General features: G+C 42.4%; 1 protein-coding gene across 1 annotated transcript in view; it reads left to right on the top strand.

The window, feature by feature from the left end:
* The window catches only part of CUBN (cubilin), a 277325-nt gene that overhangs the window by 101690 nt on the left and 149155 nt on the right, over positions 1-26480 (top strand). Inside the window, exons 29-31 of the mRNA XM_060097791.1 lie at positions 12794-12975; positions 17863-18037; positions 19467-19636. Of these exons, the coding sequence (XP_059953774.1) occupies positions 12794-12975; positions 17863-18037; positions 19467-19636 (527 nt within the window). The remainder of the gene's footprint in view (positions 1-12793; positions 12976-17862; positions 18038-19466; positions 19637-26480) is intronic.

The raw sequence follows: 26480 nt of genomic DNA, 5'->3' as shown, positions 1-26480 counted from the left end.
TGGTTAACTCAGGACCCCAGTCAGAGGGGACGTGGGCTGACTGGACGCCCGAGGCATGTGTCCCGTGAGGGACCAGCACCCTTCCTATTGTCCTCACAGGACATCATCTCATGGCTCAGGCTTGGACAGAGCTTGGAGGGTCAGAGGACACCACGACCGTTGGCATGGCACTGCCCACACTTGTCCATTGGTCCATCAGGGGCAACCTTGCTGTGGAAGAAAGGCTGGGGGTTGGGGGAGGTGAGAGAAGGAATGGGGGTGGGTGAGGGCGAGTGACGCAGAGACCTGTGGGGAGGCGGTGAGCTTCTCTCCCTGCAAACGCGCTGTGTACCAAAATAATTCAGTGGAAAGAGGGACTTCCCTGGCAGTCCAGTGGTTAGAACTCGGCCCTTTTACTGCCAAGGGCCCGGGTTCAATCCCTGGTTGGGGAACTAAGATCCCGCAAGCTGTGCAGCGTGGCCCCAAAAATAAATAGAAACAAAGCCGGATTTGAATGAATACTTAGTATGAGTGTTGAACTTGGAAATCACATAAAGAGAACATGTTTCCTCTGTCTTTGCCTGTTTGGGGGATTTCATGAAGTAGCTATTGGTAGTCTTATGCATGACTACTTATTTTAGGGGAAGTTAGTCCTGCTGCCTTGGTCTCATTTCATTTCCTTGGAAGATGTTTTTATATATTTTGTTCAGAAATCTTCAATAATTACAAAAATGTGTAAGAGAGAGAGAATGATTGATTGATTTCTCCTGAATTGTAAGCAAAGAATTTCTACTGGGAAACCATTTTTCAACTTGGTTGGAATGAGTAGATTAGATGAAAAAAGATATAGTTAATCAAAATGAAAAGATGACAAGATCAACTATACTTGTTTGGGTCAAAAGGAAAGATTAATTTAAACTTTCATATAAAGGAAATTAAAATTTATATTATGTAAAGAGTCCTAAAATATGGGTACATTGGCTTCATGTCTTTTTAATGGTATACTAAGGTGAAACACTTCAATATTCAGATTCAGAACATCTCAGAGAGTCCGATGGCTATGAAAATATTAATTTTTAATATTAATGTGACATCTTACATGGTAATTTAAAAGTCATTTTATAACTATGGTCGGCATTGATTTCTGAGCTCCTTGTATCCTTATATCTATTTTCCAAGTCATTAACTGCATGTTATGACCTTATTCTTTCACTCTTTTTTTTTTTTGTCCCTACCATTCAAAATAGATAACCCTACTCTGTATCCATTGCTGTATGGAATACATTTAGACAAAATGATTATCACAAAGTCTGGGTCTGGGATGAAATCCTTATGGAAGATGAAACTTTCTGAACCCTCACCCTAAACGCTTGAGTTGGCTTCTCCTAATGTGATACTGAGCTTAAGTTTGTCTCTAGTTTTCTCAACAATAGACTTTGTGCTGAGTCTGAATGTTTATGTCCCCTCAAAATTCACGTGTTGAAACCCAACCCCTAAAGTGATAGTATTAGGAGTGGGGCATTTGGGAGGTGATGAGGTCATGAGTGCAAAGCCCTCATGGTTGGGATTAGTGCCCTTATAAAGGAAACCCCAGAGGGACACCTCACCCCTTCTGCCGTGTGAGGTCTATAACCCAGGAGAGGACCCTCAGCCTCACTTCCTAGGCCTGCTGTAACAAAATACCACAACTGGGTAGCTTAAAACAACAGAAATTTATTTTTTCACAGTTCTGGAGTCTTAAAGTCGAAAATCAAGGTATCAGCAGGGCCATCCCTTCGAAGGCTCTAGAGAAGAATCCTTCCTCACCACTTCTAGCTTCTGTTGGTTGCTGGCCATCCTTGGCTTTCCTTGTTTTGTCCATGTGTAACTTCAGTCTCTTTCTCAGTCTTCATATGGCCCTCTTCCTTTTGTGTGTCTGTGCCCAAATCTCTCACTTCTTAGAAGGGCATCAGTTATATTGAACTTCAGCCCCCCTCTAATCCAGTATGACCTCATCTTAACTTCATAACGTCTGCAAAGACCCTATTTCCAAATAAGGTCACGTTCACAGGTTCCAGGTGGACATGATTTCTGGGGGACACTGTTCAACCCAATACGGGAGGTTCTGCAGCTTTGACAACTTTCCCCTCTCCTGGAGTCACCTGCTTTGTCTTCTTTCTTCTTTCTTTTTCCTCTGGAGAATTTCCCATTCCTTGGCCTTTACATTACCTGGTTTTCTTCTCTGATTTAATCTCGTGATTGCTCCAGCTGGTGCCCTCTCTGTCCTCACAGAATCAGTCTAACCCACAAAATCCCCCAGAATATTAATCTGCAAATCCTTAAGATCAGGTGAATTTGGGGGCCCCACTCATGTCTTTGTCTTCAGAGAGGAGTGTTGACCTGATTTTAGTCTTCTCTCTTAGGACGGATACCTATCACTTGCCTTTCTCCTATACCTCGGGACTGTGCCACGCACTTTTAGACTGTTGGGGGATTAACTGGTAAAACCAAACCAGGAATTGCTGACTTTTTGTGGTTCTTATATGCGCCATGGTCACCATAAGACAACTTTGTCCATTTTAAGGAGCTCGTATCTGTCTCCACCTCCATTCCAACCTAACCTGAAAGTTTCTGTTCGAAATTGCTTTAATTACATTATTCGTATGTCTCATAGGTAAATCAGGCAATCTGACTCCTGGGCATATATTCAGAGAAAAACATTATTTGAAAAAACACACTCACCCCTATGTTCATAGCAACACTATTTACAATAGCCAAGGCATGGAAGCAACCTAAATGTCCACCAACAGATGAACAGGTAAAGAAGATGTGGTACATATATGCAATGGAATATTACTCAGCCATAAAAAAGAATGAAATAATGCCATTTTCAGCAACATGGATGGACCTAGAGATTATCATACTAAGTGAAGTAAGCCAGACAAAGACAAATATCATATGATATTGCTTATATGTGGAATCTAAAAAAAATGATACAAATGAACTTATATACAAAACAGAAATGGACCCACAGACATAGAAAACAAACTTATGGTTACCATAAGGGGAAAGGTGGGGGAGGGTTAAATGAGGAGTTTGGGATTAACATAGACACACCACTATATATAAAATAGATAACCAACAAGGACCTACTGTATAGCACAGGGAACTCTACTCGATACTTAGTAATGACCTATAAGGGAAAAGAATCTGAAAAAAAAATGTATATATAACTGAATCACTTTGCTGCACACCTGAAACTCACACAACATGGTAAGTCAACTATTAAAAAAAAAAAAAAAAAAGAAATGAGGCCTGTGTACTGCAGGAAATAGTTGAACCTTGTTTTGGGTCGGACTTTCCCAAATTCTGAGCTCCTAGTTACCTTTTCTCATTATAGCCACCCCATGCCTGACTCCTATGAAAAGAGTCCTTACTGGTAACTCCTCCTTGGGACCCTGCCCCCTTCACCTGCTGCCCTTTTGCATGTCAGAGGGGAATCGGACAGACCAGTGAGTCTCCTCTCCAGGTCTTGCAGAAGAGAAGGTTTTTATTTTTACATTGTAGAAAAACTATTAAAACATACATCATTCATTTTGATGAAGCATGTGAGCATCATCATTTATTATTTAAAATTTATTCTTTTACTATACTTCGGCTTTTCAGCTTCTTTTTCACATTTACCCTGATCTCTCAGACATTTGCCTCCAAAATTAGAGGATAAGGATGTGAGGATGTCCTGTTGGGGTCCGTTCTCTGTTCCTTTTCCTCCAGCCTCAGGGGGCTTTGGCCCAGAGTCACTTCCAAGCGGGCAGGCCCTCCCAGTGCTGTTGGTTTATGGAACATAGTTTCAGGAAAATGCCAAGTGTAAAGAGGTTTGAGCAATTGTAATTGCAGGAAACACAGATGTGCTTTTAAAACTTTGGGCCTGTAATTCCATCTAGCCGTTTCATTGCTAATTTGCTTTTATTAAAAACAAAAAACAAAACAAAAAATCAACAGCCACCCCAAACCTTGAGGATAGAACATACATAGACTATGCTTTTTGTTGTTGTTGTTGTTCTGGAATTTTATAACTCGTTTCTTGTTTTAGATCAAACAAAAAAAAACCCCCAAAAAACAGTGTAAGCAAAGTTCTTTTTTTAAATTTAATTTAATTTATTGTTTTTTTGAATTTTATTTTATTTATTTGCTTATATATGGAAAAGATTTAAGTTATCTTCACAAGTAAGCAGGTTTAGCAACAACTTTTAACTCTTTCTTGTTATGAGTTCCGTAGATCAATGTGCTTCCTGCTGATAACGTAAGCGCTTCCTTTCAGTTGATGGCTGGGAGTTTGGAGGAGAGTAGAATCAAATAGATTATCAGTCACCAGTACTAAAAGTTTTATAAAGATTAACTAATTAAAACTGAAAAACATATGATTCTCTTCAGGACATTATTTTATTCCAGTTCAGCTGATATCTGACGATGTTAGCATATTAGATTTGTCAGATTTGTCTCAAATTAAATGAAAAAGCATTTTGCTTTATTTTTTTCTGGTTGCTATGGTGACTTTTTTCCTCAGTAGATGGGCAGGACGATAATGAGGGCAGTGTTCAACACTGCCGTTCCAGGGCCTCAGGGCTGAAATGCCCAACGAGGCATAGCGGAGAGAAGGCAGAACTGCGAGGAGGGGCTAAGGGGCAGGAGGGGTTGGCGTGGGGGAGGTTGGCCCCAGATCCGCCGTTCACTATGTGAGTTACAAGTCCAGCAGCCTTCTTGAGCCTCACTCTGCTCATCTCTAAAATGGGCCTGATATGATCGCTCTTGCCTACCTCGTAGAGTTGTTACGAATTTCAAATAAGATAACGTGCTCATTAGAAGCACATTGAAAAACTGCACTACCATACATATGTGAACTATCTTTATTGTAGCTTCATGAACAATTGATTTCTTATGTCTTATCGGGTGTTCATGATGGCTCTTTAGCTGGTGTGGTAATTCCTCTTCCAGCTCCAGATCTTTCCCTCATCTCATCCCAGATCTGGATAAACTCCTGTTCAGTTGTAATACACAGTATATATGGAGTGATTGTCCTATGCAAGACACTTAGCTAAAAACCTTACTTCGGACTTTTCATTTAATCTATATCACAACCCTAGAGGTTGAGTAACACTGTTACAGATGAAGACACTGATGATTAGAAAGGTTAAATTAGTTATCCAAAGAGTAGCATAGCCAGGGCTGGAATGTTTTGTCTTATGCCATGGCCTGTGCTTTACTTGGTATATTATTATAGTTCCAAAAGTTTTGCAACTCTAAAATCTTGTCTCCTCCATGAAAATCTTTTCTTGCCAGTTGGTGCAAAGAGCCCCTATCTCTCTCTATTTCTTCTGAATATGTATCCTTCAGAGCTCTTTATTCATCACTCTATTCTACTCCTTGGTTAGTATTTTCATCATTTAATTATTTTCTCCATGTAGACCTCTGAAGTGCTTTCCCAAATCATTGTCCTCTGTTTTAGATGACTGAAGCCCAGTTATAGAAAACTTCTCTGTTTTCCTACATTTGATTATTCATTCAACCAGACAGGTAACGTGATGATGACGAGGATCTTGGGAGTCTACCCATCACCTCCTATGTCATTTCCCGTTGGCTATTGGTCGATACAACTTCTTTCATCTCCAGCCTTGTCTGTCCTCCCTTTCCTACCCTTCTTGTGACCCCCGGGTCACTCATCCAAGGTCACAGACATGACTGACAATGACATGATTTTTTTAACTTACTGCACAGCCTGCTAAACTGTGTTTTTTCCACAGTTTCATTTGTTTTAATATTTGCAGATGTGGCTATACCATTATTTCTACTCTAAATAAAATGTAGGCACCTGAGATTTTCTGGAAGCCTTGTTGTTTCCATCTCCAAAGTAGCTGTTTGGATTTAGAAAGAGATTTTCTTCTGTGACTCACCCAGGAGAAAGTGTATTTTAACAAGAGACCATCAAGTCCTGAATCTCACACCAAGGGAGACAGTGCAGCAAACAAACAGTTTTTCTCTTTCCTGGGCCCAAGTAAGCTTAAATTTAATAGGAAAGTAAAATTAGGATGTTTGTTTATGTGGAAAGGTTTTTAGTATTAGACATCAGCAACACTGGGGACCGCTCCATAGGTAAAGCAGCTTTTACCAAATAAGTAGATTTTTGAATTCCACAAAATAAATTTATTTATTTATTATAAATTTATAATAAATTTATTTATTTATTTATAAATTTATTTATTCATTTATTTTTGGCTGCACTGGGTCTTCGTTGCTGCGTGCAGGCTTTCTCTAGTTGCAGCGAGTGGGGGCTACTCTTTGTTGTGGTGTGCGGGCTTCTCATTGCAGTGGCTTCTCTTTGATGAGGAGCACGGGCTTCAGTAGTTGTGGCACGCGGGCTTCAGTAGTTGTGGCACGCAGGCTTCAGTAGTTGTGGCACACGGGCTTCAATAGTTGTGGCTCGCGAGCTCTAGAGCTCAGGCTCAATAGCTGTGGTACATGGGCTTAGTTGCTCCACGGCATGTGGTATCTTCCCGGACCAGGGCTCAAACCCATGTCCCCTGCATTGGCACGTGGATTCTTAACCACTGTGCCACCAGGGAAGTCCCTGAATTCCACACTCTTTATTAAAAATAAAACAAAACCAAAACTTGTTTCTACCACACGAGGTGCAGAAATAGTAAAGCAAAGAGAATGAACAGCTTTGCTATTCAATATAAACAAGATATTGTTGATGAGGCAGAATTAAATTATTTTGCTTTTGATTCATTTCAGCATTTGGAACATGTTTTTTCTCCTTTAGAATTAAACACAATAGGGGTTTTTGGACTGTCTTGCTATTTCCTTTAACTGGCAGTGAGACAGTATGTGTTGATATAGGTTCCAAGTCACATTTCCTGTGTTGTAACCAGTCTCTTTTTCACAGCTAATTAAGTAGAAAACAATGTATAAATACAATTCAAAAGATTCACATTGTATACTCTTTTAAAAACTCTACTATTTACTGTGAATTATAGTTTTTGTTTTTCATTTATAATTTTAAAAACTCAACTGTTGGTGTGAATTTATTATTTTTCATTTTTATCTATAATTATCTAATTCCAAATTCATATTCTAATGTTTCACTGTTAACCTAAAGATAGCTTGAATTTATGAAACAAATTATCAAATAAATCATTACATATTTCATTTTTCTTTGGTTAATAGAAATGTTCTCAATTTTGTTATGAATATGTTTTCCCTTGTCCCTTAAGGAGAGCATAGAAAAAATAGACATCATTCATTTTTTCAGTTTTTGGTTTTTTTAAACATCTTTATTGGAGTATAATTGCTTTACAATGGTGTGTTAGTTTCTGCTTTATAAGAAAGTGAATCAGCTATACATATATCCCCATATCTCCTCCCTCTTGCGTCTCCCTCCCACCCTCCCTGTCCCACCCCTCTAGGTGGTCACAAAGCACCAAGCTGATCTCCCTGTGCTATGTGGCTGCTTCCCACTAGCTCTCTATTTTACATTTAGTAGTGTATATATGTCCATGCCACTCTCTCACTTCATTCCATCTTACATTTCCCCCATTTTTTCAGTTTTTTAAAGATATATTTTGACATAAATTTTTTTTTTTGCTTGATACCAAGTACACATTTATTAAAGAATTTCCAAATCTAGGAAAAAGAAATGATACCCAGGGCCTCCCTGGTGGCGCAGTGGTTGAGAGTCCGCCTGCCGATGCAGGGGATACGGGTTCGTGCCCCGGTCTGGGAGGATCCCATATGCCGCGGAGCGGCTGGGCCCGTGAGCCATGGCCGCTGGGCCTGCGCGTCCGGAGCCTGTGCTCCGCAGCGGGAGAGGCCACAACAGTGAGAGGCCCGCATACTGCAAAAAAAAAAAAAAAAAAAAAAAAGAAATGATACCCAGGAGAGTGAAGCATAACTGGCTAAATGCTGATAAAAGTCTCTCATCTGTGGAATGAAATTAGTATCAAAAGAGAATTATGCCAACACTGTACTATTGAAACTAGCAAATTCTAAAATATCTTTTGGCAATTCGACATAATGATTTATTTATTTTTATTTATAACTTACCATCAATTAGCACGTGAAAGATAAAATAGAATCCACTATTTTTTTTCAAATCAAAACTTATTGAAATTACTCTTTGCAAACTGAAGGAAAAGCAAAAAGAATTTAATGATTTGCAGGAGGGCATGTGGTAATAGCACTTTTTGTATGTCTACAGATGGATTTTTTTTTCCCCCCAGGGACATTAAATATACCTGGCTTCTTTAGCACTGCTTGTACTATGGCACATGCTCAATAAATATTGATTGAATGGATGGATATGGATGGGAATTGGAAAGTTACTTTATGTCTTTCAAAATTTAGAAATACAAAGAGGGAATTAAATTTCTACCATAATTATCAGAATTAACTTTATATTTCGTACTTTATAGTTTTTACCATAAAATACCACTGAATTAATTTGTTCTATTTTGCATTTGATGTGAACTGTTAAATCAAAGTTGTTACCTTTGGTAAATTAAACTTCAGAGGTAGTGAGATTATGAAGGAGAAAAAGAAAGCCGCAAAGAGTCTTCAAGCTCCAACAGTTTCTTTGTCTCCTCCTCACAAGCACCACAGTATTTTTCCCCAGTATGGTATCACTTTTAATAATATTGGAATTTCTCTTTAGGAGACCCACACATAAGTGCTATTCATGAGAAAAGAGCATGGCATACCTAAAAATAAAATTGTGCTTTGTTTTTTTATAAACCTTGTTTATGTTTATTTTAAACCTTAGGGAAAAGTACACTATGGGTCTCCAGAGCTGTAAGTGGGTAAATAAAAAAGTACTGTAAATTTTCAAAGCATCATTGACTGCCAAGAATCTGATATTATCATTCTAGCTTACAGCAACTCAGTTAAGGGTATTAGTATCCTGCTATTTGCAAAGGAATTTACAAGGAAACCTAAAACAATTGGAAAAGACAATGGAAAAATATTATACAGACTTTTAGGTGAATCGACTATGATTTTTTTAAAAGAATTAGATTATCTGATGAGCTGAATCTAAATAAAAATGCAGGTGAGGTATCCAAGCTTCCATTTCCTTGTTCTCTTTTATATGATGTGACCACAAAGTTATTTTCTGCCAAAGGTTTTTTTTTTTTTTTCCATTGGCTTGCTTATTTGATGCAACTGATACTAAGAACCATAGGAGCTGAAAATGTAGGTTGAAAAAAATGGGGGTAACAGACTGGCTTTGCTTACCTATAATGTATTTTAGTAAGAGATGATTTCAATGGGCCACTGTGTTGCACAGCTCCAGGGAGCATCATCTGATGGAATACACTGCGACTGGTGCCCCCTGGGGTTGTGCAGTGGTGCTGAGCACATATACAATCTGTGCTGATTTTGGCTTCAGGAATATTTTCCGTGGATGGTTGTAGTAGGAAAAATATTTTTGAATCTTCACGCATTTATGTTTTTTTAACATTCACCACAGGCTACAAACATTTCAACACGTCTAATTTTAAATAGCTTTTTCGCAGGACTTTAACCAGAAATAAAAGTAGAAACTTGATAGAAAAGATACTGTCCTGTGCAACAAATTTAAAGTTTGAAAACACAGAGGTTTTTCAAATTGAAGCAGGAAACTGGCCATTCAAGAAGATGGTAGCATGTTGAGCTGGAATCCGATTTTTTTACACAATCAGCATTCTTCTTGGAATTCTCAGCTCTTTTCAGTTAAGTGGAGATTCTGTATGAAGACTCTTTCTTTTGAATTTTTATAACACTTTTTTCTAACTCCCTGTACAGACAAATAAATTTGCAAAGGTAGATAGTAGACATGACCTCAGCTTTATTGTCTTAATGTGAAAATGCACATACATTCACAATGGAGTGAGGAGGCATTGTCATTTTTAAACATGAAAAGCCTTGACGCTCAGTAAGGGAAGGTGCTTGGAAGAATTTACCAACTGATTAAGAATATTCTGGAAAATAGAAAAGGGAGATATGTTAACAGAGCAAACAAATTTTTTTTTTTTTTCTTTTTGCGGTATGCGGGCCTCTCACTGCCGTGGCCCCTCCCGTTGCGGAGCACAGGCTCCGGATGCGCAGGCCCAGCGGCCATGGCTCACGGGCCCAGCCGCTCCGCGGCATATGGGATCCTCCCAGACCGGGGCACGAACCCGTATCCCCTGCATCGGCAGGCGGACTCTTAACCACTGCGCCACCAGGGAGGCCCAGCAAACAAATTTTTTAATCACCGAAAATTGCTTTTGGAAGACAAAAGAAAAAAAATTAGAATTTTTAGAAAAAAATTTATCTTTTTTTTCTAATTTTATCTTTATTTTTTTCTAATTTTGTTTTTAAAATTTGAGCCTTCCTCAAATTTTACTTCTTCCATAAATTTTTATCTCCCTTTCCATTCTGAAATCTCTGAATTCTTACCAACTATGTGAGTCTGTGGAGCGTAGTAGTTAAGAACCCCGCATTGCCGATTGCACGGATCAGTTGATAGCGTGAGATTCTGCGCATGGGTGGCTCCACCCCTCACGACTTCGGTACCGTGGACAAACCACTTACCTGTGTTTGCATTGATTTGCTCATTTGAGAAATGCAGATAATAATGATATTTGCTCCGTGTGGTTGTTACGAGCGTTAAAATAGGAACTACCTATAAAGTGCATCTAGGCGCTCAGTAAGCAGTGGCAGTGTTTTACTGTGTACCACGTGTTGTAGCATTTGATTATTTGTTATAATGATTTGCCTTAATTACTTTCTAAGGCATGATGTATACATTCATAAAACACATGCTAGCGTCTTTTTCCATGCTTGGGTTTAATACGTCCATTTTTTGTTTGTTTGGTTGGTTTTTAGATGTATGTTTCCCAGGGCCAGGACCTGTATCATTTTTGTTGTTGTTTTTATTTAAAATTCACTTTATTTTTTAGAAGAGTTTTAGGTGCACAGCAAAACTGAGTGGGAGGTGGAGTTCCCATGTAGCCCGGTCCCCACCCATGCACAGAGTCCACCATTATCAGCCTCCTCAACCAGAATGGGACATTTGTTACAATTGATGACTCTATATCGACAAAGTCCACAGCTTATATTAGGGTTCACTCCCGATGTTGTACATTCTATGGGTTTCCACAAATTTATGACATGTGTCCACCCTAACGGTATCATACAGAGTAGTTTTACCACCCTAAAAATCTTCAGGAAAAGCACCCTACCCATTCATCTCTCCTTCCCCTCCAGCCCCCGGCAACCACTGGTCGTTTTACTGTCTCCATAGTTTTGCCTTTTCCAGAATGTCATACAGTCAGAATGATACAGTATGTAGCTTTTCCAGACTGGCTTCTTTCACTTTTTTTTTTTTTTTTAGATTTAATTTTATTTATTTTTGGCTGCACTGGGTCTTCGTTGCTGCACGAGGGCTTTCTCTAGTTGCGGTGAGCGGGGGCTACTCTTCGTTGCAGTGCACGGGCTTCTCATTGAGGTGGCTTCTCCTGTTGCGGAGCACGGGCTCTAGGCACGTGGGCTTCAGTAGTCATGGCTCGCAGGCTCTAGAGCGCAGGCTCAGTTTGTGGCGCACGGGCTTAGTTGCTCCGCACCATGTGGGATCTTCGTGGACCAGGGATGGAACCCGCGTCCCCTGCATTGGCAGGCAGAATCTTATGCACTGCGCCACCAGGGAAGTCCCTCTTTCATGTCTTAATATGCGTATATATTTCCCCCGTGTCTTTTTTTTTTTTTTTTTTTTTGTGGTACACGAACCTCTCACTGTTGTGGCCTCTCCCGTTGCGGAGCACAGGCTCCAGATGCGCAGGCTCACCGGCCATGGCTCACGGGCCCAGCCTCTCTGCGGCACGTGGGATCTTCCCGGACTGGGGCATGAACCCGTGTCCCCTGCATCGGCAGGCGGACTCTCAACCACTGCGCCACCAGGGAAGCCCTCCTCCGTGTCTTTTTGTGGCTTGATAGTCCATTTGTTGTTAGTGTTGAATAATATCCCATGTCTGGATGGACCACAGTTTATTTATCTAATTCAGCTACTGAAGGACATCTTGGTTGCTTCCAAGTTCTAGCAATTAAGAATAAGGCTGCTATAAACATCTCTGTGAAGGTTTTTTGTAGACATATCATATATATGTATATTTAATTTCCTACAGTCTCTCATACAAAGGTAAGGATTTTTAGCGCTTAGAATTCCACATCTTAGGTCTGAAAGGACTTAGAAATAATACATTAGATACAAGGAAACTGAAGACCAAGGGACCTGGTGTTGACTGCTCATACAGTCTATTGTACCTCCTACCAGGAAATTCTTACCTATATATAATGAAAAAGATCTAAAAATTAGGTTGATGTTTTGAAAATATTACCAAAGGTTTAAATGGGGGTGAGAATAAGAGCTGAGAATAAGAATAAGAATAAGAGAATAAGAATAAGAGAATAAGAATAAGAGAATAAGAGCTGATGGGGTGAGAATAAGAGCTGAGAATTATCGAGAATTAGATATCTGAGAATAAGATATCTGAGAATAATAGCTGATGGGGTGAGAATAAGAGCTGAGAATTATCGCACCAAATGATATAATCAATTTTTTTAAAAGAGTGAGTTTAATAAGCTGTAGCCATGGTTTTTCCTCATTGTTTTATAACTGCTCATTATAACTTTATTATGACTTTATAATTTCTCTCCTAAACTAGGCATTGTGCACTTTGAGTTATGTTTTGCGTAGCTGGATTTTTGACTTTTTCCCAGTGGCCGATGCCCTCTTTGAACTGACTGAGCCTTGCTCTTTTCACAGGTTGTGGTGAAGAATTGTCTGGGGACACGGGCTCCTTCAGTAGCCCCGGCTACCCTAACAGGTACCCCGCCAACAAGGAGTGTATCTGGTACATTCACACAGCCCCTGGGAGCAGCGTTCAGCTCACCATCCATGACTTTGATGTGGAGTATCATGCAAGCTGCAACTTCGATGTCCTGGAGGTAGGAATTTAGATAGTTTTCCGCACATTATAGGATTTGGGGTAGAATGGAAATCACTCTGAAGAAAACCCTAAATTCTTTCCAGGGGCCAGCAGTGTTCTATTCTTAGACGTTTCGATGAGCATTAGCCCTTGGTGAATGATGCTTGCAGGCAAAGGGGGTTAATATCTCAGTTTGGGTTTCCCTAAAAGCAGTGCCCAAATGGCTGGGTGGCAGGTCGTGTAACTAGGAGGTGGTACCAGGTGGCAGAAGGGAGGGAACCATGGGGGGAGGCTGAAGAGAGAGAGAGCCAAGGAAGGGAGCCCCTGTGGGCGACGTGGGCTTCATCCTGCTGCAACCCCCGAGGTCCTATAAGGTCTGCTGCTCAGAACCATCCCTCTAAGGACACAAGGCATTGGTCCCCAGCTCCCGTCCCTACTGCTGGAACCTGGGATCGTCAGTGCCCCCACACTTCCAGCCTGAGAAAGCTCCCTTGGGAAAGGCAGTGGGCGGCAGAGTGTAAAGAAGACGTGGGTGCTCGGGGTAGGACAGGGCAGGGAGCTGAGCAAGTGCCCGCAACTTTTCCAACACTGCTGCAATGGCTTTATCTCGGGTAATTAAGATGGCCCTTGAGAATCGGTTATAATCAGCTGTTTGTTGCAGGAATCTAGTCATAGATGATTTCCAAGTACACATGAAACTCCTGTCGCCTCAGCGGTAGGGACTGCCTCATGGCAAGGTTCTGTATCTAGTAGAACTTAAAGTCCACGAAGGCTGGGTATTTGTCTGTTTTTGTTCTGTTTTGGTTTGTTTCACTGCTATACCCCCAGAGCCATAGAGTACTTGGCAAATAGTAAACACTTGGTATATATTTGTGGGATAAACGAAAGCATCACATCTCCAATTGTTGTGCAGTGATAATGTACATTTATGGTGATTTGCAAAGGGATTTCAACATCCATTTTCCCATTTGAATGTTAACTAATCCTGTGAGGTAAGAGGGAGATTTTACTGCTCCCCATTTCACTGTTGTCAGAACAGAGGCTCAAAAAGATTGCTGGGGGCTTCCCTGGTGGCGCAGTGGTTGAGAGTCCGCCTGCCGATGCAGGGGACACGGGTTCGTGCCCCGGTCCGGGAAGATCCCACATGCCGCGGAGCGGCTGGGCCCGTGAGCCGTGGCCGCTGAGCCTGCGCGTCCGGAGCCTGTGCTCCGCAACGGGAGAGGCCACAACAGTGAGAGGCCCACGTACCGCAAAAAAAAAAAAAAAAAGATTGCTGGGTTTTTCCACAACCATAAGAATAGTGAGTGGAAAAGCTGAGAACTGAATCCATCCCCGCCGCACACGCCACGTCAGCCAGTGTAGAAGGACAGATGTGGGCAGTGTGCAAGATACTGAAAGGAGCGGCTTGTTGACAGGACTGTATAGGAAACTTTAAAACTTAAAAACCTTATTTAATTACAAACCAAGTTGTCTCCTTGAAAAGAAATGGGGTTCTCAAATCACGTCCGCACTGAGTAGACGCAGTGTCACTACGAGTCCCATTTAGCGGCTCGAGTCTCTGCAGAGGAGGACGATGCTGCAGTAGGTGGGGCTGGAGACAGAGCCGGTGAGTCCCTGGGTTCAACCCAAACCCCGTCTTCACGTAAGTCCGGCTGCCCAGGCGTGACTCCAGCTCAGAAGAGGACCAGTTTCTTCCGAGGAGAGAATAAGGTGGCTCCCGAAATTCACGAAACTCACGCGCAGCTCAGACTGTGAAGCAGGAATAACGCTCACGTGGGGAATGTTGAGATGCTCCCTCCCGCGGGCGAGATTCCTCCGTCGCATGAAAACCCTTAACCATGCAAAGGGCTGGCAGCAGAGGGTTCCACGGTAACGTGACACGTTCCTCACCCTTCATTTTCATCTTGCAAAGCTCATGCGATTGTTGCCTACTGGGCGACATGTAAATAGGGTTCATTGTGCTTTGGTTTTGTCCCACCCATTACTTGAGAGAGCCAAGAGCAGGCCTGTTCCCTGTGAGCAGCCTTGGGGGCAGAGGTCCAGCACAAGGCCTCTGGGCAGCAGCGTTCCAACGGGGTCCCGCACGGAAAGGACCGTGAGAAGAGGCTGTGGTCTGCTTGGGGCTTATTTGTGTCAGGACAAGGTGGGCTCCCGTGTCCCATCCAACCAGGGTTTGAGGGAATATTCTGAAGCCCTTAAATATTGGGGCGAGTTTTTTTCTTAAGGCTGAAGTGAGTTAACCCCCTGACATTTTCCCTCCAAACCTTGTTGGACGTCTCTGCAAATACTCAAGAAGGTGCTGTCGTCAGTTTGGGTTAATGACAATAAAATGACTTTTTTCCATCCCTATCACATGGACGCTGATAACATGTTAGCAACAGGTTTCACAATATTTTACCCCAGGTGGGTGTGTGGCCTGGAAACATCGCTGACTCCCTCCACCCATCTGTCCCCGTCCTGTTTATCAGCTCGTCCTGTTTACCAGCGCGTCCTGTTCTGAGCCCGGTAGGGCCTCACTGTCTCCAGGTATCCGGTTTACCTGAGTTTCACCTGCTCTAACCAAGAGCCCATCTATTTTTCTCTCAAAAAGCAGTGTCCGGAGAGTGGCCAGTTGCATTAAGCAACAGCCGTTTGGTTACTCATAACCCTGGAATGCTGACTTGATTGTAACAGTAAATGGAGCTAACAGAGCAGAAAGAACTGTTCAAAACAGATTAAAACCATAGGCTTTGAAATGTTCTATATCCTGAGCATTGGCTAAAAACACATTTTTTAATCTCTGATCATCAGACCAATTCTTTTCCCCACGAAGTTGAGTCATAGGCTGTAATCCAACGAAGCACACCCTGAAATTCTTTCCATCTTTTTCCTCTTTTGAAGAGTCACATGCTAACTGTTGCTTTTAATTTGTGGAAGCAGAAAGTACCATTCTATTGTTTGAGTTAGAGAAACACTGGCTGATTTCACTTCAGTCCTCGAGAAAGGAGCCTGAACAGCACAGAGCAGAAACGGAAAGCCAGTCCTCAGCGCAGTAAACCCAGACAGTTGCCTGGTGCGGGCTGTTAGCCTCCCCTGGGCTCTCCCCCCGCTGTCTTTGTGAACCCGGCTCGGTAAGAGGGAAAGCAAAGAATGTCAAAAGCGGCAGTGTTTACTCTTCTGGAGGCTTCTAGGCCCCGCCGACTCATACCCGTTTCGTTTGCAATCTCAAGGGGACCCTGAGCGGGGAAACCAGAATATTCTGCTGACGTGCAAGTTTTCTTTGTTAGAACTAAACGCTTGCACTCAGTGTTCTGTCCAAGTATGTGCTGCTCGCGGGGTGGGCGATGGGGAGCCCAGGCTGTGGGTTTCAGGCTCTGAGCTCCACCCCAGGCCAGGGGGCAGGGCAATCTCCAGGGTGCTAAACCAGAAGCAGGCTGCTTTGTGCCACTTGCGTATGTGTACGTGGGAAGGGCCACACAGGGCTCTCCCTCCAGTCCTGCCTCTGCTGGGACTCGGGGGCCACACAAACAGAGCTCTTCCAAGCGAAAACCAGCACGAAGCGGTTGGCTCGCTTCAGTCCTCTGCAATCACAGCCCTTGCGCTCGGCCCTCCTGCAACAGTGCTTCCATTCATTTCGGCCTTTCCCGCGTGGCCGGGGGAATTAATCAGACAAAGGAATCATTATGGATTCAAATCACACACTCCTCGCGGAAAGCAGGCTGCTTGTTCTCTCTCTCCCTCCTTGAGTGATGCCCAAATCAGTCAGCAGCCGCCCTGGGGCGGGGGTGGGGGCGCAGGGGCGCGGGGCCTCAGGGTGGGCAGATGCTCGGGTGGGAGGGCACCACACGCACCCCCTGGGCCACCTTTCCCGGGTCCAGTTCCAGCCGGGAGCGGGGAAGGGCGCAGATGCCAGTGTGCCTGAGAACTGTCAGCAAAACTGGTCATTCTCGCACTAACGCAAGGGTGGCGAGAGATTGAAAGTCGGGGGTCCACACCTTCTGTGGGATTCTTATCTTCCCCCCACACCCCCGCTCATGGGTTATCCAAGGGGCCCTTGAGAAACCTGTGTGTGAGGCATTCTGGAGGCCCCCGTGGGCTGGGCCAGACCTCCTGCAAGATGCTGGACGTGAGATCCAGGGATCAGTTGCCATGAGGAATGTGTCGCCGGGGTATTGCATGCAGCCAGATAGTTGCAAATTATAGGAGCCCAGGAGATCTTGGGACAAGTGAGATGGACCTAGCGGGGCAGAGTCCAGGGCGATTCCCGAGCAGAAGGTGCACGCTCTCCGTCTTGCTCCTGTGAGCGTCCGTGCCAGGAGAAGGTCCGGAGGGGCCTGTAGGACTCCCTCCCTGAGGGTACTGCAGAACACACTGGTAGAGGTTACCTTTTTGCTCCCTCTGAGGGGGCAAAAATATCATATTAAATGCCTAATCTTGTAAAGCATTCGGGTTGCAAAGTGGAAAATCCTAAAAATGTAGCAGTGATCAATAGCCTTCAGTGAACAAACAAAATAGCTTTATGCTAAGGCTATTCCTATGCGCCCAGAAGAGTTAGAAGATCAGACCTGATACTGGCTTATCTGCCACATGCCTCTGCCAAAGAAAGCAGGGGATCCTATGTGGACTTGGAAGAGGGGAAGGGGAGATAGGGGAGAGTCTGGGATAATCTACTCAGTTCAGCTCTGCAGCTCTGGCTGAGGGAACAAGCAGGCATTTCATGGGCGATTGAACTTGTGTGTTACGAGGGCAGAGGGAGTGCCTTGGAAAATCCAGCTCAAGTTTACAGTGTGTCCCCACATGGGGAGGCTGAGATTTCAATCTCTGCTGATAATAGGATCCAAACGCTGGTGCTAAAGGGGAATCAGCGGAAGGCTTGTAATTGCTTAAGTATCTCTCTCAAGTTCTTTTTTTCTCCGTCCCATCATAGATCTATGGAGGCCCTGATTTCCACTCTCCCAGGATATCCCAGCTGTGTGTGCAAAGATCGTCTGAGAATCCCATGCAGGTCTCCAGCACTGGAAATGAGCTGGCAATCCGATTCAAGACTGACTGGTCCATAAATGGGAGAGGCTTCAACATCTCATGGAGAGCGGTCCCTGGAGGTGGGTGAACCAAGGAGCTGTCTCAAAATACTTAAGCTGAGCCCTCGTTAAATTTCATGAAGTGTTCAGAGAGCGATGTGACGGCTACATCCTCCGTCACAGCTCTGTGACTTCTCTAATGGCACATACGCTTCCCTGAGAAAGAGAGTTTAACTTCCAAAGAGTCACCTCGTACGTGAAAACCAGCCCATGCAAGTGTGCACATCCATGCTGAGAGCAGAAGCAGGGTGGTTGGTTAGACTCACTTTCTCTCCGAGGGACTTCTGCCTGTTCACCAGCCTCAATTTGGGCATCAACAAAGTGGTAAATTACTTTCTGCCACGCATTTGGAGGCTTGGCAAATACCAAAACTGCAAATGTTAAATTTGTGAATTTCAAGGACTTATTACCTTTTGTTATATAGTGACTTTCTGCCCAAGATCTTAGGCTGTCTAAATAAATTACCTGTTTCAGAGTTTTAAAAATAAAGTATTAATGCACAAAATCTTTCGGCAGATGTTAATCTATACAGCTACTAATAATAGCAACGTTTATTGAACGCTTACTGTATGTCAGGCATTTTTCTAACTATTCTACAAAGACTCTCTCATTTAATCTTCACAGCTACCCTCTGAGGGAAGGTTATTTCTTGTCCTTATCTTACTGATGAAGAAATGGAAGCTTAGAGTAGTTAGTGGTCTGTCCAAAGTCACACAGCTAAAAAATGCCAAAGCAAAGACATGACTCCAGGCTGCCTTATGGCCCCACTTCTGTAGGCCAAAGGTGATATAGTAAGTATACTAGAGCTTTCCTAAAGTTAATGGTGCATGAATTTAATGAAAATTATATTTACATGGTGTTTAGATTACCCAAAAGTGATTCTCAGTTATCAGAAAACGATACTGAATTTTCCCATTATTAGTTTATATTATCATAAACCCAAAAAATGATGGGTCATAGAGTTAGACATTGATAGATATTTGACTATATCACAGGAATTTAAAAAAGGAATGACTGTACAAGGTCCAGAATATTAAATTTTAAGAGACAGATGTTAAATAGTTTATAAAAGCGTACACTACTGAATTATCAAAATTCTTAGACAGAGATGTGTTATTCTTACAGTATGTTATATTTTTAGAGAACAATGAAGAGGCATTTCATGGCTTTGTGAAAATATGATTTTATTTGCATTATTTTTCAGTATTTTTAAAATAACCTTTGGCATCAGTATTTGAAGTATTTGAAGTCTTTTCTTAGGCATACTTCTTCATTTTGTTGGGATACGTGACTTAATGGCAAACATTCAGTTCTTCAGGATGTTTAGCACAGACTACATAAAAATGGTGGTCAAACAAAGTAGCATATCGTTCTGTGCTCCCGGGTAATGGTGTAAAGTTTTGTGCATCAGGGATTCCTCTCATTATTGAATTGGGTCTCCCATCTACAGGTTGTGGTGGCATTTTCCAAGCTCCCAGTGGAGAGATTCATTCTCCAAATTATCCCAGTCCTTATAGGAGCAACACTGAATGTACATGGGTCATTCAGGTGGAAAAACATCACCGTGTTCTGTTGAACTTCACTGACTTTGACCTTGAACCTCAGGACTCTTGTATTATGGTAAGTGACACAAATCTCAAGAATTGTCTCCAGTCAAACCTGGGTCAAAACATTGCCATAAAAGCATGTTTATTGAATGTATTAGTCATGAATGTTTTCTATGTCAAATCATGGGAAACTCAACTATTAGCAACTTAAAATATAAGAACATTTATTTTTACCTAAATATAAACCAGGAGGTTTGTTTAGCAACTCAGTCTCTGCTCTACCATTCTTAGTGAATTGGCTTTTCATTTTGTGGTTGTTACCTCATGGTCCAAAAATGGCTACAGCAGTTCGGAACATCCTAAGTTCAGATCTGAAGAAGACGAGAAGGAATAGTGTTAGTTGTTTCTATTTTGTTTTTTTTTTTTTAATCAAGAATGCAAAATTTTTACAGAAGCCCCCTTACAGATCATTGGCCAGAAGTGGCTGCAAAAGAGATTAGGAAAGTTTAGTGAATTATGATAATGGATTTATCATAACCACTTTAATTAAATTATTATTAACTCTCTGGGGGTTCTCACGGGGTTCTACTTTTCTTGAGATCAGGATATCTTGATCTGCTACTTGAACAAATCAGTGTCTGATAGAACAGACTAGATGGGGAGACAGTGGGTGGAGGAAAAGGGATATGGCTGTTAGTTGGTTCAGTGACAAAAAGTTTCCATCCCTACAAACAGCTTTCATACATTTTCACCTGAAACTAATGCTATATGTTTAATGTAAGAGTGAATGAGGTTGTATTTTGAAATTTTCTTTTTGTCTTTAATTTAATTTTTTTGGTTACCTGATTTTTTTTTAACACAAGGTTTTCCATTTTTCATTTGTATTTAGAGATATTTCATTCAAATATAAACCAGATCCTCTTGGCTAATGGATCTTTCTGTTTTAGTTTCCTGACCGTTTCTTATACAAATTCCAACTGGCTAACTTTCAAATTTAACTCAGGAGAATTCAAAAGTTGTTTCATAATTTTCAAAGTAGTCCAGGCTAACAGTATGATTTCAAGTATTATTTTACAAGATTAAATCATTAATCTACTTAAAAGTTCAGTTGATTTATGGTTATGTATTAACCTTTTAACATGAATCTTCAGAGTCTAAATTAGCAAAGCATTATGTCCTACACCAAACTTAAGGTGTAGGACATCTACTTTCCATAATGGTAACTCTCCTGACAAAGACAATTTTAAAACTTTGGATGATATTTTCCAACACTTTCCTAAATGCAACAAGGAACTCACAAGGTAGTGTGAAATTTCTGAGTTAATATCCAAGAGAGATGTGAACTTGGTACTTGGGATTGCTTTTGCCTGTGGGGCATTTGCTGATCCAGAAGGAGTTAGTGGCGCTTCTCAGAGCCTTTCAGGGCAAAGAGGAGCAAAGTTTGAGTCCAGGACCTGAGTAGGGTATGGGTCCTGGTAAACTCTCCTGAATCCCAGGTAAAATGAAAGTAGCAGCTTTCAGGAAGACCGCATCCAAACGTCGATTCATCTGAGTGGCCTCCCTAAATCTCCAGCCATGGAATAATGAGAGAAACCTTGCATTGCTAATGCATCTAGGCCGTGGACATCTGGCCAAAGCAATTTAAACTCTTCTTCAAAGGGAGATGAAAGCATCCCAGACCTCATTTCTACCAATAATTTTCATATGCAACAGCAAGCACACTATCAAAGATATTTATATATAGGAGGAGACAATGCAACATAAATGAGTTATAACATGAATAACAGACAATGGAAATAAACACTGATAGTCCAGATGTTAAAATTACCAGGCACAGGTTAGTAAACAACTATGGTTACTAAGCTTATGGAGATAAAAGTCAAAATTAAAACTTTCAGCAAGGACTGCAAATCATAAAAAGTGACATTGCAAATATTTTTTTTAAAAAACTAAAAAATTTAAAGTGGATAAACACAGAAGCTGAAATTAGTATCTCAGTGGAAGGGTTTGGGGTGTTTTGCTTGTTTGTTTTTTTTATATTAGGCAAATTAGACAGAGATGAGAGAACAAGTGAATTGGAAGATACCAGAAGAATCTATCCAGGAAAAACAAAATAAAACAAAGCAAAAGGATGAAAAATACAGAAGAGAGATTAAGACAAATATAGGACACATATAAAAGATGTAACATACATTTACATACATTTATAAATGGAGCAGGAACAATATTTGAAGAGCTGATGACTAAGACTTTTCCAAAACTGATGAGAGACATCAATTTATGAAAACAAGAATCCCAAGGGACCCTGTATACAGCCAAGCAAGATAAATAGAAAGACATACTTATCTGGAAAAACTTAAAGATTTTAATCTTTATCTAAAAGATAAAGAAAAAACTGTTACAATCGTCCAGAAGAGTAGGTGAGCGGGTGAACAAATTATCTTTTGGGAAGTGGCAGACTGAATGCTGACTTTTCAACAGTGAAAACTGGAAGGAGAAAAGACAAGAGTCGGTATCTTAAATGTGAAGGGAGAAAATAACTATCAATCAGGAACTCTGTACTCTCCTAAAATAACCTTGAAACATGAAGGTGAAATAAAGCATTGAAGCAGTAGAGGTGCCTTCAAGAGAAGGTCGAAGGGGCCAGAGACAGCTTGTCTGCCTTACAGTTTTGTCTCTAGTGGGCAATTCTCCATCACTTTCTCCCAGTCTGTATGGTTCCAGGTATAGTTTCTTCTCTTTGGTAAAGTCCCTAATCCATAAGATTCAACATGCAAAGGTATGTGAACCAAACAAAGCCTAGGTCAAAGGCACACCCAACATGGCTGCATTATTTCCCTCCTGTGGTCGTGAGTAGGATTTTCCACCTGCATGAGATATAAATACACAAACTGGGTTTTCTAGTAACCAGTGCCATATCTCAGCACACAGCTGGGCTTGACTTCACAAACTGTAGCCAGAGGAAACAGACAGGAGGAAGTAAAACCTCAAATATAATCTGGTCATTAGGCATAGAGATAAGAAAATAAACCCACATACAGGTGCTGGGAGGAGTCCAGTCTGGCAGATATGGTAAAATACAAAATGTAATAGTCCAAACAAGTTGTCAGGGTCAGGGGATCCTGTATGAAGTAGTTGGGGTAACCCCGCCTGCGGGGAGATGCGAGTATCAGAAGCAGATGCTGCTAAGCACTTGAGCAACACATGGATACAGAAAGCGAACTACACCAGCAGTGTGGGTCACCACAGTGCTGTGGTTAAGAAATCCAGCTCTGTGGTCGGGTGGCCCTGGGGCTGAGCCTGAATTTTGCCATTTTCTAGTTGAGTTGACTAGGAGAAAGCGAATCTTTCAGCTTTGGTTTCCTTAATTGTGAAACGGGGACAGTAAGAGTATCTGTGTCAGATTTGTTGTTGGGATACTGGAGGTCATGTCAGTGACACTGCTTGTCACATAGAAAGCCCTCCATTCGTGCCAGCCCTAGTCACAATGAGCATCCCCAGAGAGGCCTGTTCCAGGGGCAGTGGTGGAGGAGGTGCTGTGGAATACGAGGACGAACAACCAGCTTGGGGTCCTGGGCCTTCAGGTCTTCAGTAAAAGAAGACCCTGTTTGTGAACCTTTCTGCTAGCACAGCACCAAGCATTTCGTGGACCCAGGACTCAATAAACTGTAATAATGATCACGAGGAAACAGGAGTGAGTCATTTGGGCCTGGAAGCCAGAGAAGGTTTCACACCAAAGATGACATTCACGTGGCAGAATTTCACTAGTAGACATGTGGCACAGAAGCCAGGGGAGGAAGCTCTGGGGAGAGAACATGGTAGATTGTGCACAGAGGTGCGAGCGTGCACAGACATTTGGGCTGTAGCTCTGTGCTGGGGAGCGTGTGAAGACCCAGGGTCTATAGAAAACATCCGAACTGGACAAACTCTTTTGTGCTCTGTGAAGAATTTGAAATTATCCTATAGCCAGTGCAGGGAGTTGATGAACGTTTTCTGTAATGTACTCAAAACTGTGTTTTATGATAATAACAGGGCAGCCGTGTGAGGCTAGGGTCAGCAGAGAAAGAGAAGGATGGTATAAAGGCTGATTGGAGAGCTATGGAAAAACCCTGGGCAGTGGCCTTGGGAGTCGAGGGAAAGGATGTCCCGGCAAGCTCATGTTGGTGTAGCCACCGAAACCTAGAGGCTAGTTACACCGTGGAGGGTCTGGGGGAGGGGTGATAGAGATGCAGGGGTTAAGACGATTTGCTTGAAGAATGGGTAAATAATAATGCCATTGACTAAGAGAGTACTAAAGGGATAGACTACTCAGTTTGATTTGGAAACTTGAGTTTGAAGGTCTACACTGCGTCCCTTACAGAGTTCAACAAATGGGTTCAGTACTCAGGATGGGGTCTGAGCTGGACATATCCACTTGAAGATAATTTCTGTATCCTTGGATGGTTGTTAAAACCACAGAAGTAGATGGAATCCTATATATGAGTATTTTGTAAAGAGAAAAGGGCCAAGTAAACTCTTGGCCCTAAATCACCATTTAGGGGGAAGATGGAGAAACAAAGGACAAGGAGACTGAAGGGTCCTCAAGGAGATGGGTGGAGAAGCAGAAGAGAATGGTAGCATGGCAACCAACAGTGAAGTCAGTTTTAAGAGTGGGTGGGCAAAGGGGTCAAATCCAGCAGATGAGGCTGAAATGAAGCCACCAGATTCAGTCTTTGATGACCTTGTAAGAAGCAGGACTGGTGTGGGTAGTACTGGAAGACTCCAGATCACGATGGGTTAGGAGATACAGGAGCTTCTCAGCTTTTCCCCAGAATTATGAAAGTGCATGGTATAGAGGGATAAAGGGCCATAACCCGTGGTAAGTCAGGATCAAAGGAAAGTCTTTATTATTATTTGTTTTAGTGGTGAAGAAGCTTAGGCATGCCGGGAGGGCAGGGTGCTGGGGATAGAAGAGCAGCTGAGTTTAAGAGATCAATGGAGTAAATGAGGAAGTCATGTTATCAGGGCAGAGACCTGAGGAAGGGCCAGACTGGTTTTATAAATCTCATATTTTCGGAATGAGACATTTGAACCCATGGCCAACCATAAGTTTTCTTTTCTGATTTGCAAATGTATTTATATTGAAATCTGCATAAGTCATATACAAGCTAAGTCATTTTTGTTTGTACAGTTTGTAGCTCACCTTTACTAAAAGATAAATGTGAAAAAGGACTGTTCGGATAAATTGGGGTAGAGATCTGCTGTGTGCGGTTGCCATGTGGACCCAGTTATGGGAATGGAGGTCTGCAGAGGTTTAGAAACAGGCAGGCAATGCACTGTCGAGGCTGGGAGCTTGGCTCCAATTTAGAGTTCGCTGTCCAGGGGTTCACGAAGGCAGGTGTTGAGGCACCAGCCATTTATCTTTATAGCTAGATGGACACTGGATGCGAAATGCCCCAGAAAATCCAGTATCTTACATAAGATCTCTGCAGTTTAAGTGCATACAAAGCCAGTCATTCATTTTGGAGACATTCAAGTTAATTTCTTGGTCCTGCTACTTAGACAGAATCAGTAGCAAAGAGAAAAAGATTCAACTGCCAATGCTGCTGCCAGATAATGTTTGTGTTCATGGGATTTTTAATAGAGCTCAAGTGTATTATTCAATACCAAGGTAAATTATGCTTGGATAGGACCAGCCATCAGGGTTTTAAACCTCCTATATCAGTTTAGATTGTCAGAAGTGGAAATATTCTTTTGAAAAGTCATCGTGTTTATTGCTGTAAACACATGGACACATAGAATGTTAAGATCGGAAGAGGAGAGGTTAGAGATAATTTACTGTCATCTGCTTATATGAAAAATAAGAAAGTCGTGGTGCAGAGAGGTCAGGATCAAGACCAGGTACAAATTAACAACAGGACCAGCACTAAGATGCAAGGAAACCTAAAGTAAGAGTAAGTATTTTGGTAAAATATAAAAATCACAGTCTACATGCAGGGGACTGTCACAGGGTAAAGTTCAACTGAAAAAATGGGGGGGGGGATAAAACTAGGGTTACTCTGGAACCATTCTGAACTCTTTTTCTGATGAACCCACACTTCATTTATCAATATTGGGAAAAGCTTTAGGATCTCAAGCATGAACTGCAAAGTGGGTATCCTATGAAGCCAGGTGGTCTGGGTTCCATCCATCCATTCGTTCTTTGGTGTCCACTCTGTTCCAGACGCTGCCAGGAGGTCGTCTCCAGGCTCAGCACTGCCACTCAACTCTCTGCACGGCCTGGGGATGCTAGTTTGCTCATTTATAAAATCAAGTGCCTGGGGAACCCAAGCAGAAAGAGGGGACCTAGGGGAGAGGATCCAGTTCTGAGTTGTATCTATGGGTCAGAAGAGGAGAATAAGGGGGGAGTTGGAGGGGCAGACACAAAGGGTCTGTCAGTAGTGGGCTCGCTCCGGGGTCCACAGTCCAACTCCACAGCACTGGGCTTCTGTTCATCCCCTGGGGCACAAGTCCATGGGCCGTGGCTAAGGGGTCATCTCCACACTCCACTTGCTGTACAGAAGAGAGCTCTTCTTGTAGGAGGTCTCGTCCCCAGAGGCCCCAAGTGGAGGCAGCGTCAGCCCAAGGGAGCCCTAAGCCATCACTCTAGGCTGCGTGGAACTAGAGGCATAATTTCCAGCAAGTAGAAGAAACAGATGGACATTTAACCGCGGAGCAGTAATACACAGCCTCCATCCCCTTTCACGGAACCCACAGCAGCAGTCTTTGTATGCCAAACGACCAGTCTGTTTGATGCGTGAATGACTAGCAGATGCATGGCCAAACACAGGAATACATGAATGTTTTTGGTCTCTGCTCCTACAATGACTGGGATTTTTTTTTTCAGTTGATGTAACTTTTATTGTAAGAAACATGCAGTTCTGTTCCTCCCAGGTAGA

The sequence above is a fragment of the Mesoplodon densirostris genome, chromosome 4, assembly GCF_025265405.1.
Source record: "Mesoplodon densirostris isolate mMesDen1 chromosome 4, mMesDen1 primary haplotype, whole genome shotgun sequence".
In the NCBI taxonomy this organism is placed as follows: Eukaryota; Metazoa; Chordata; class Mammalia; order Artiodactyla; family Ziphiidae; genus Mesoplodon; species Mesoplodon densirostris.
This window is presented reverse-complemented; position numbering and strand designations above follow the sequence as displayed.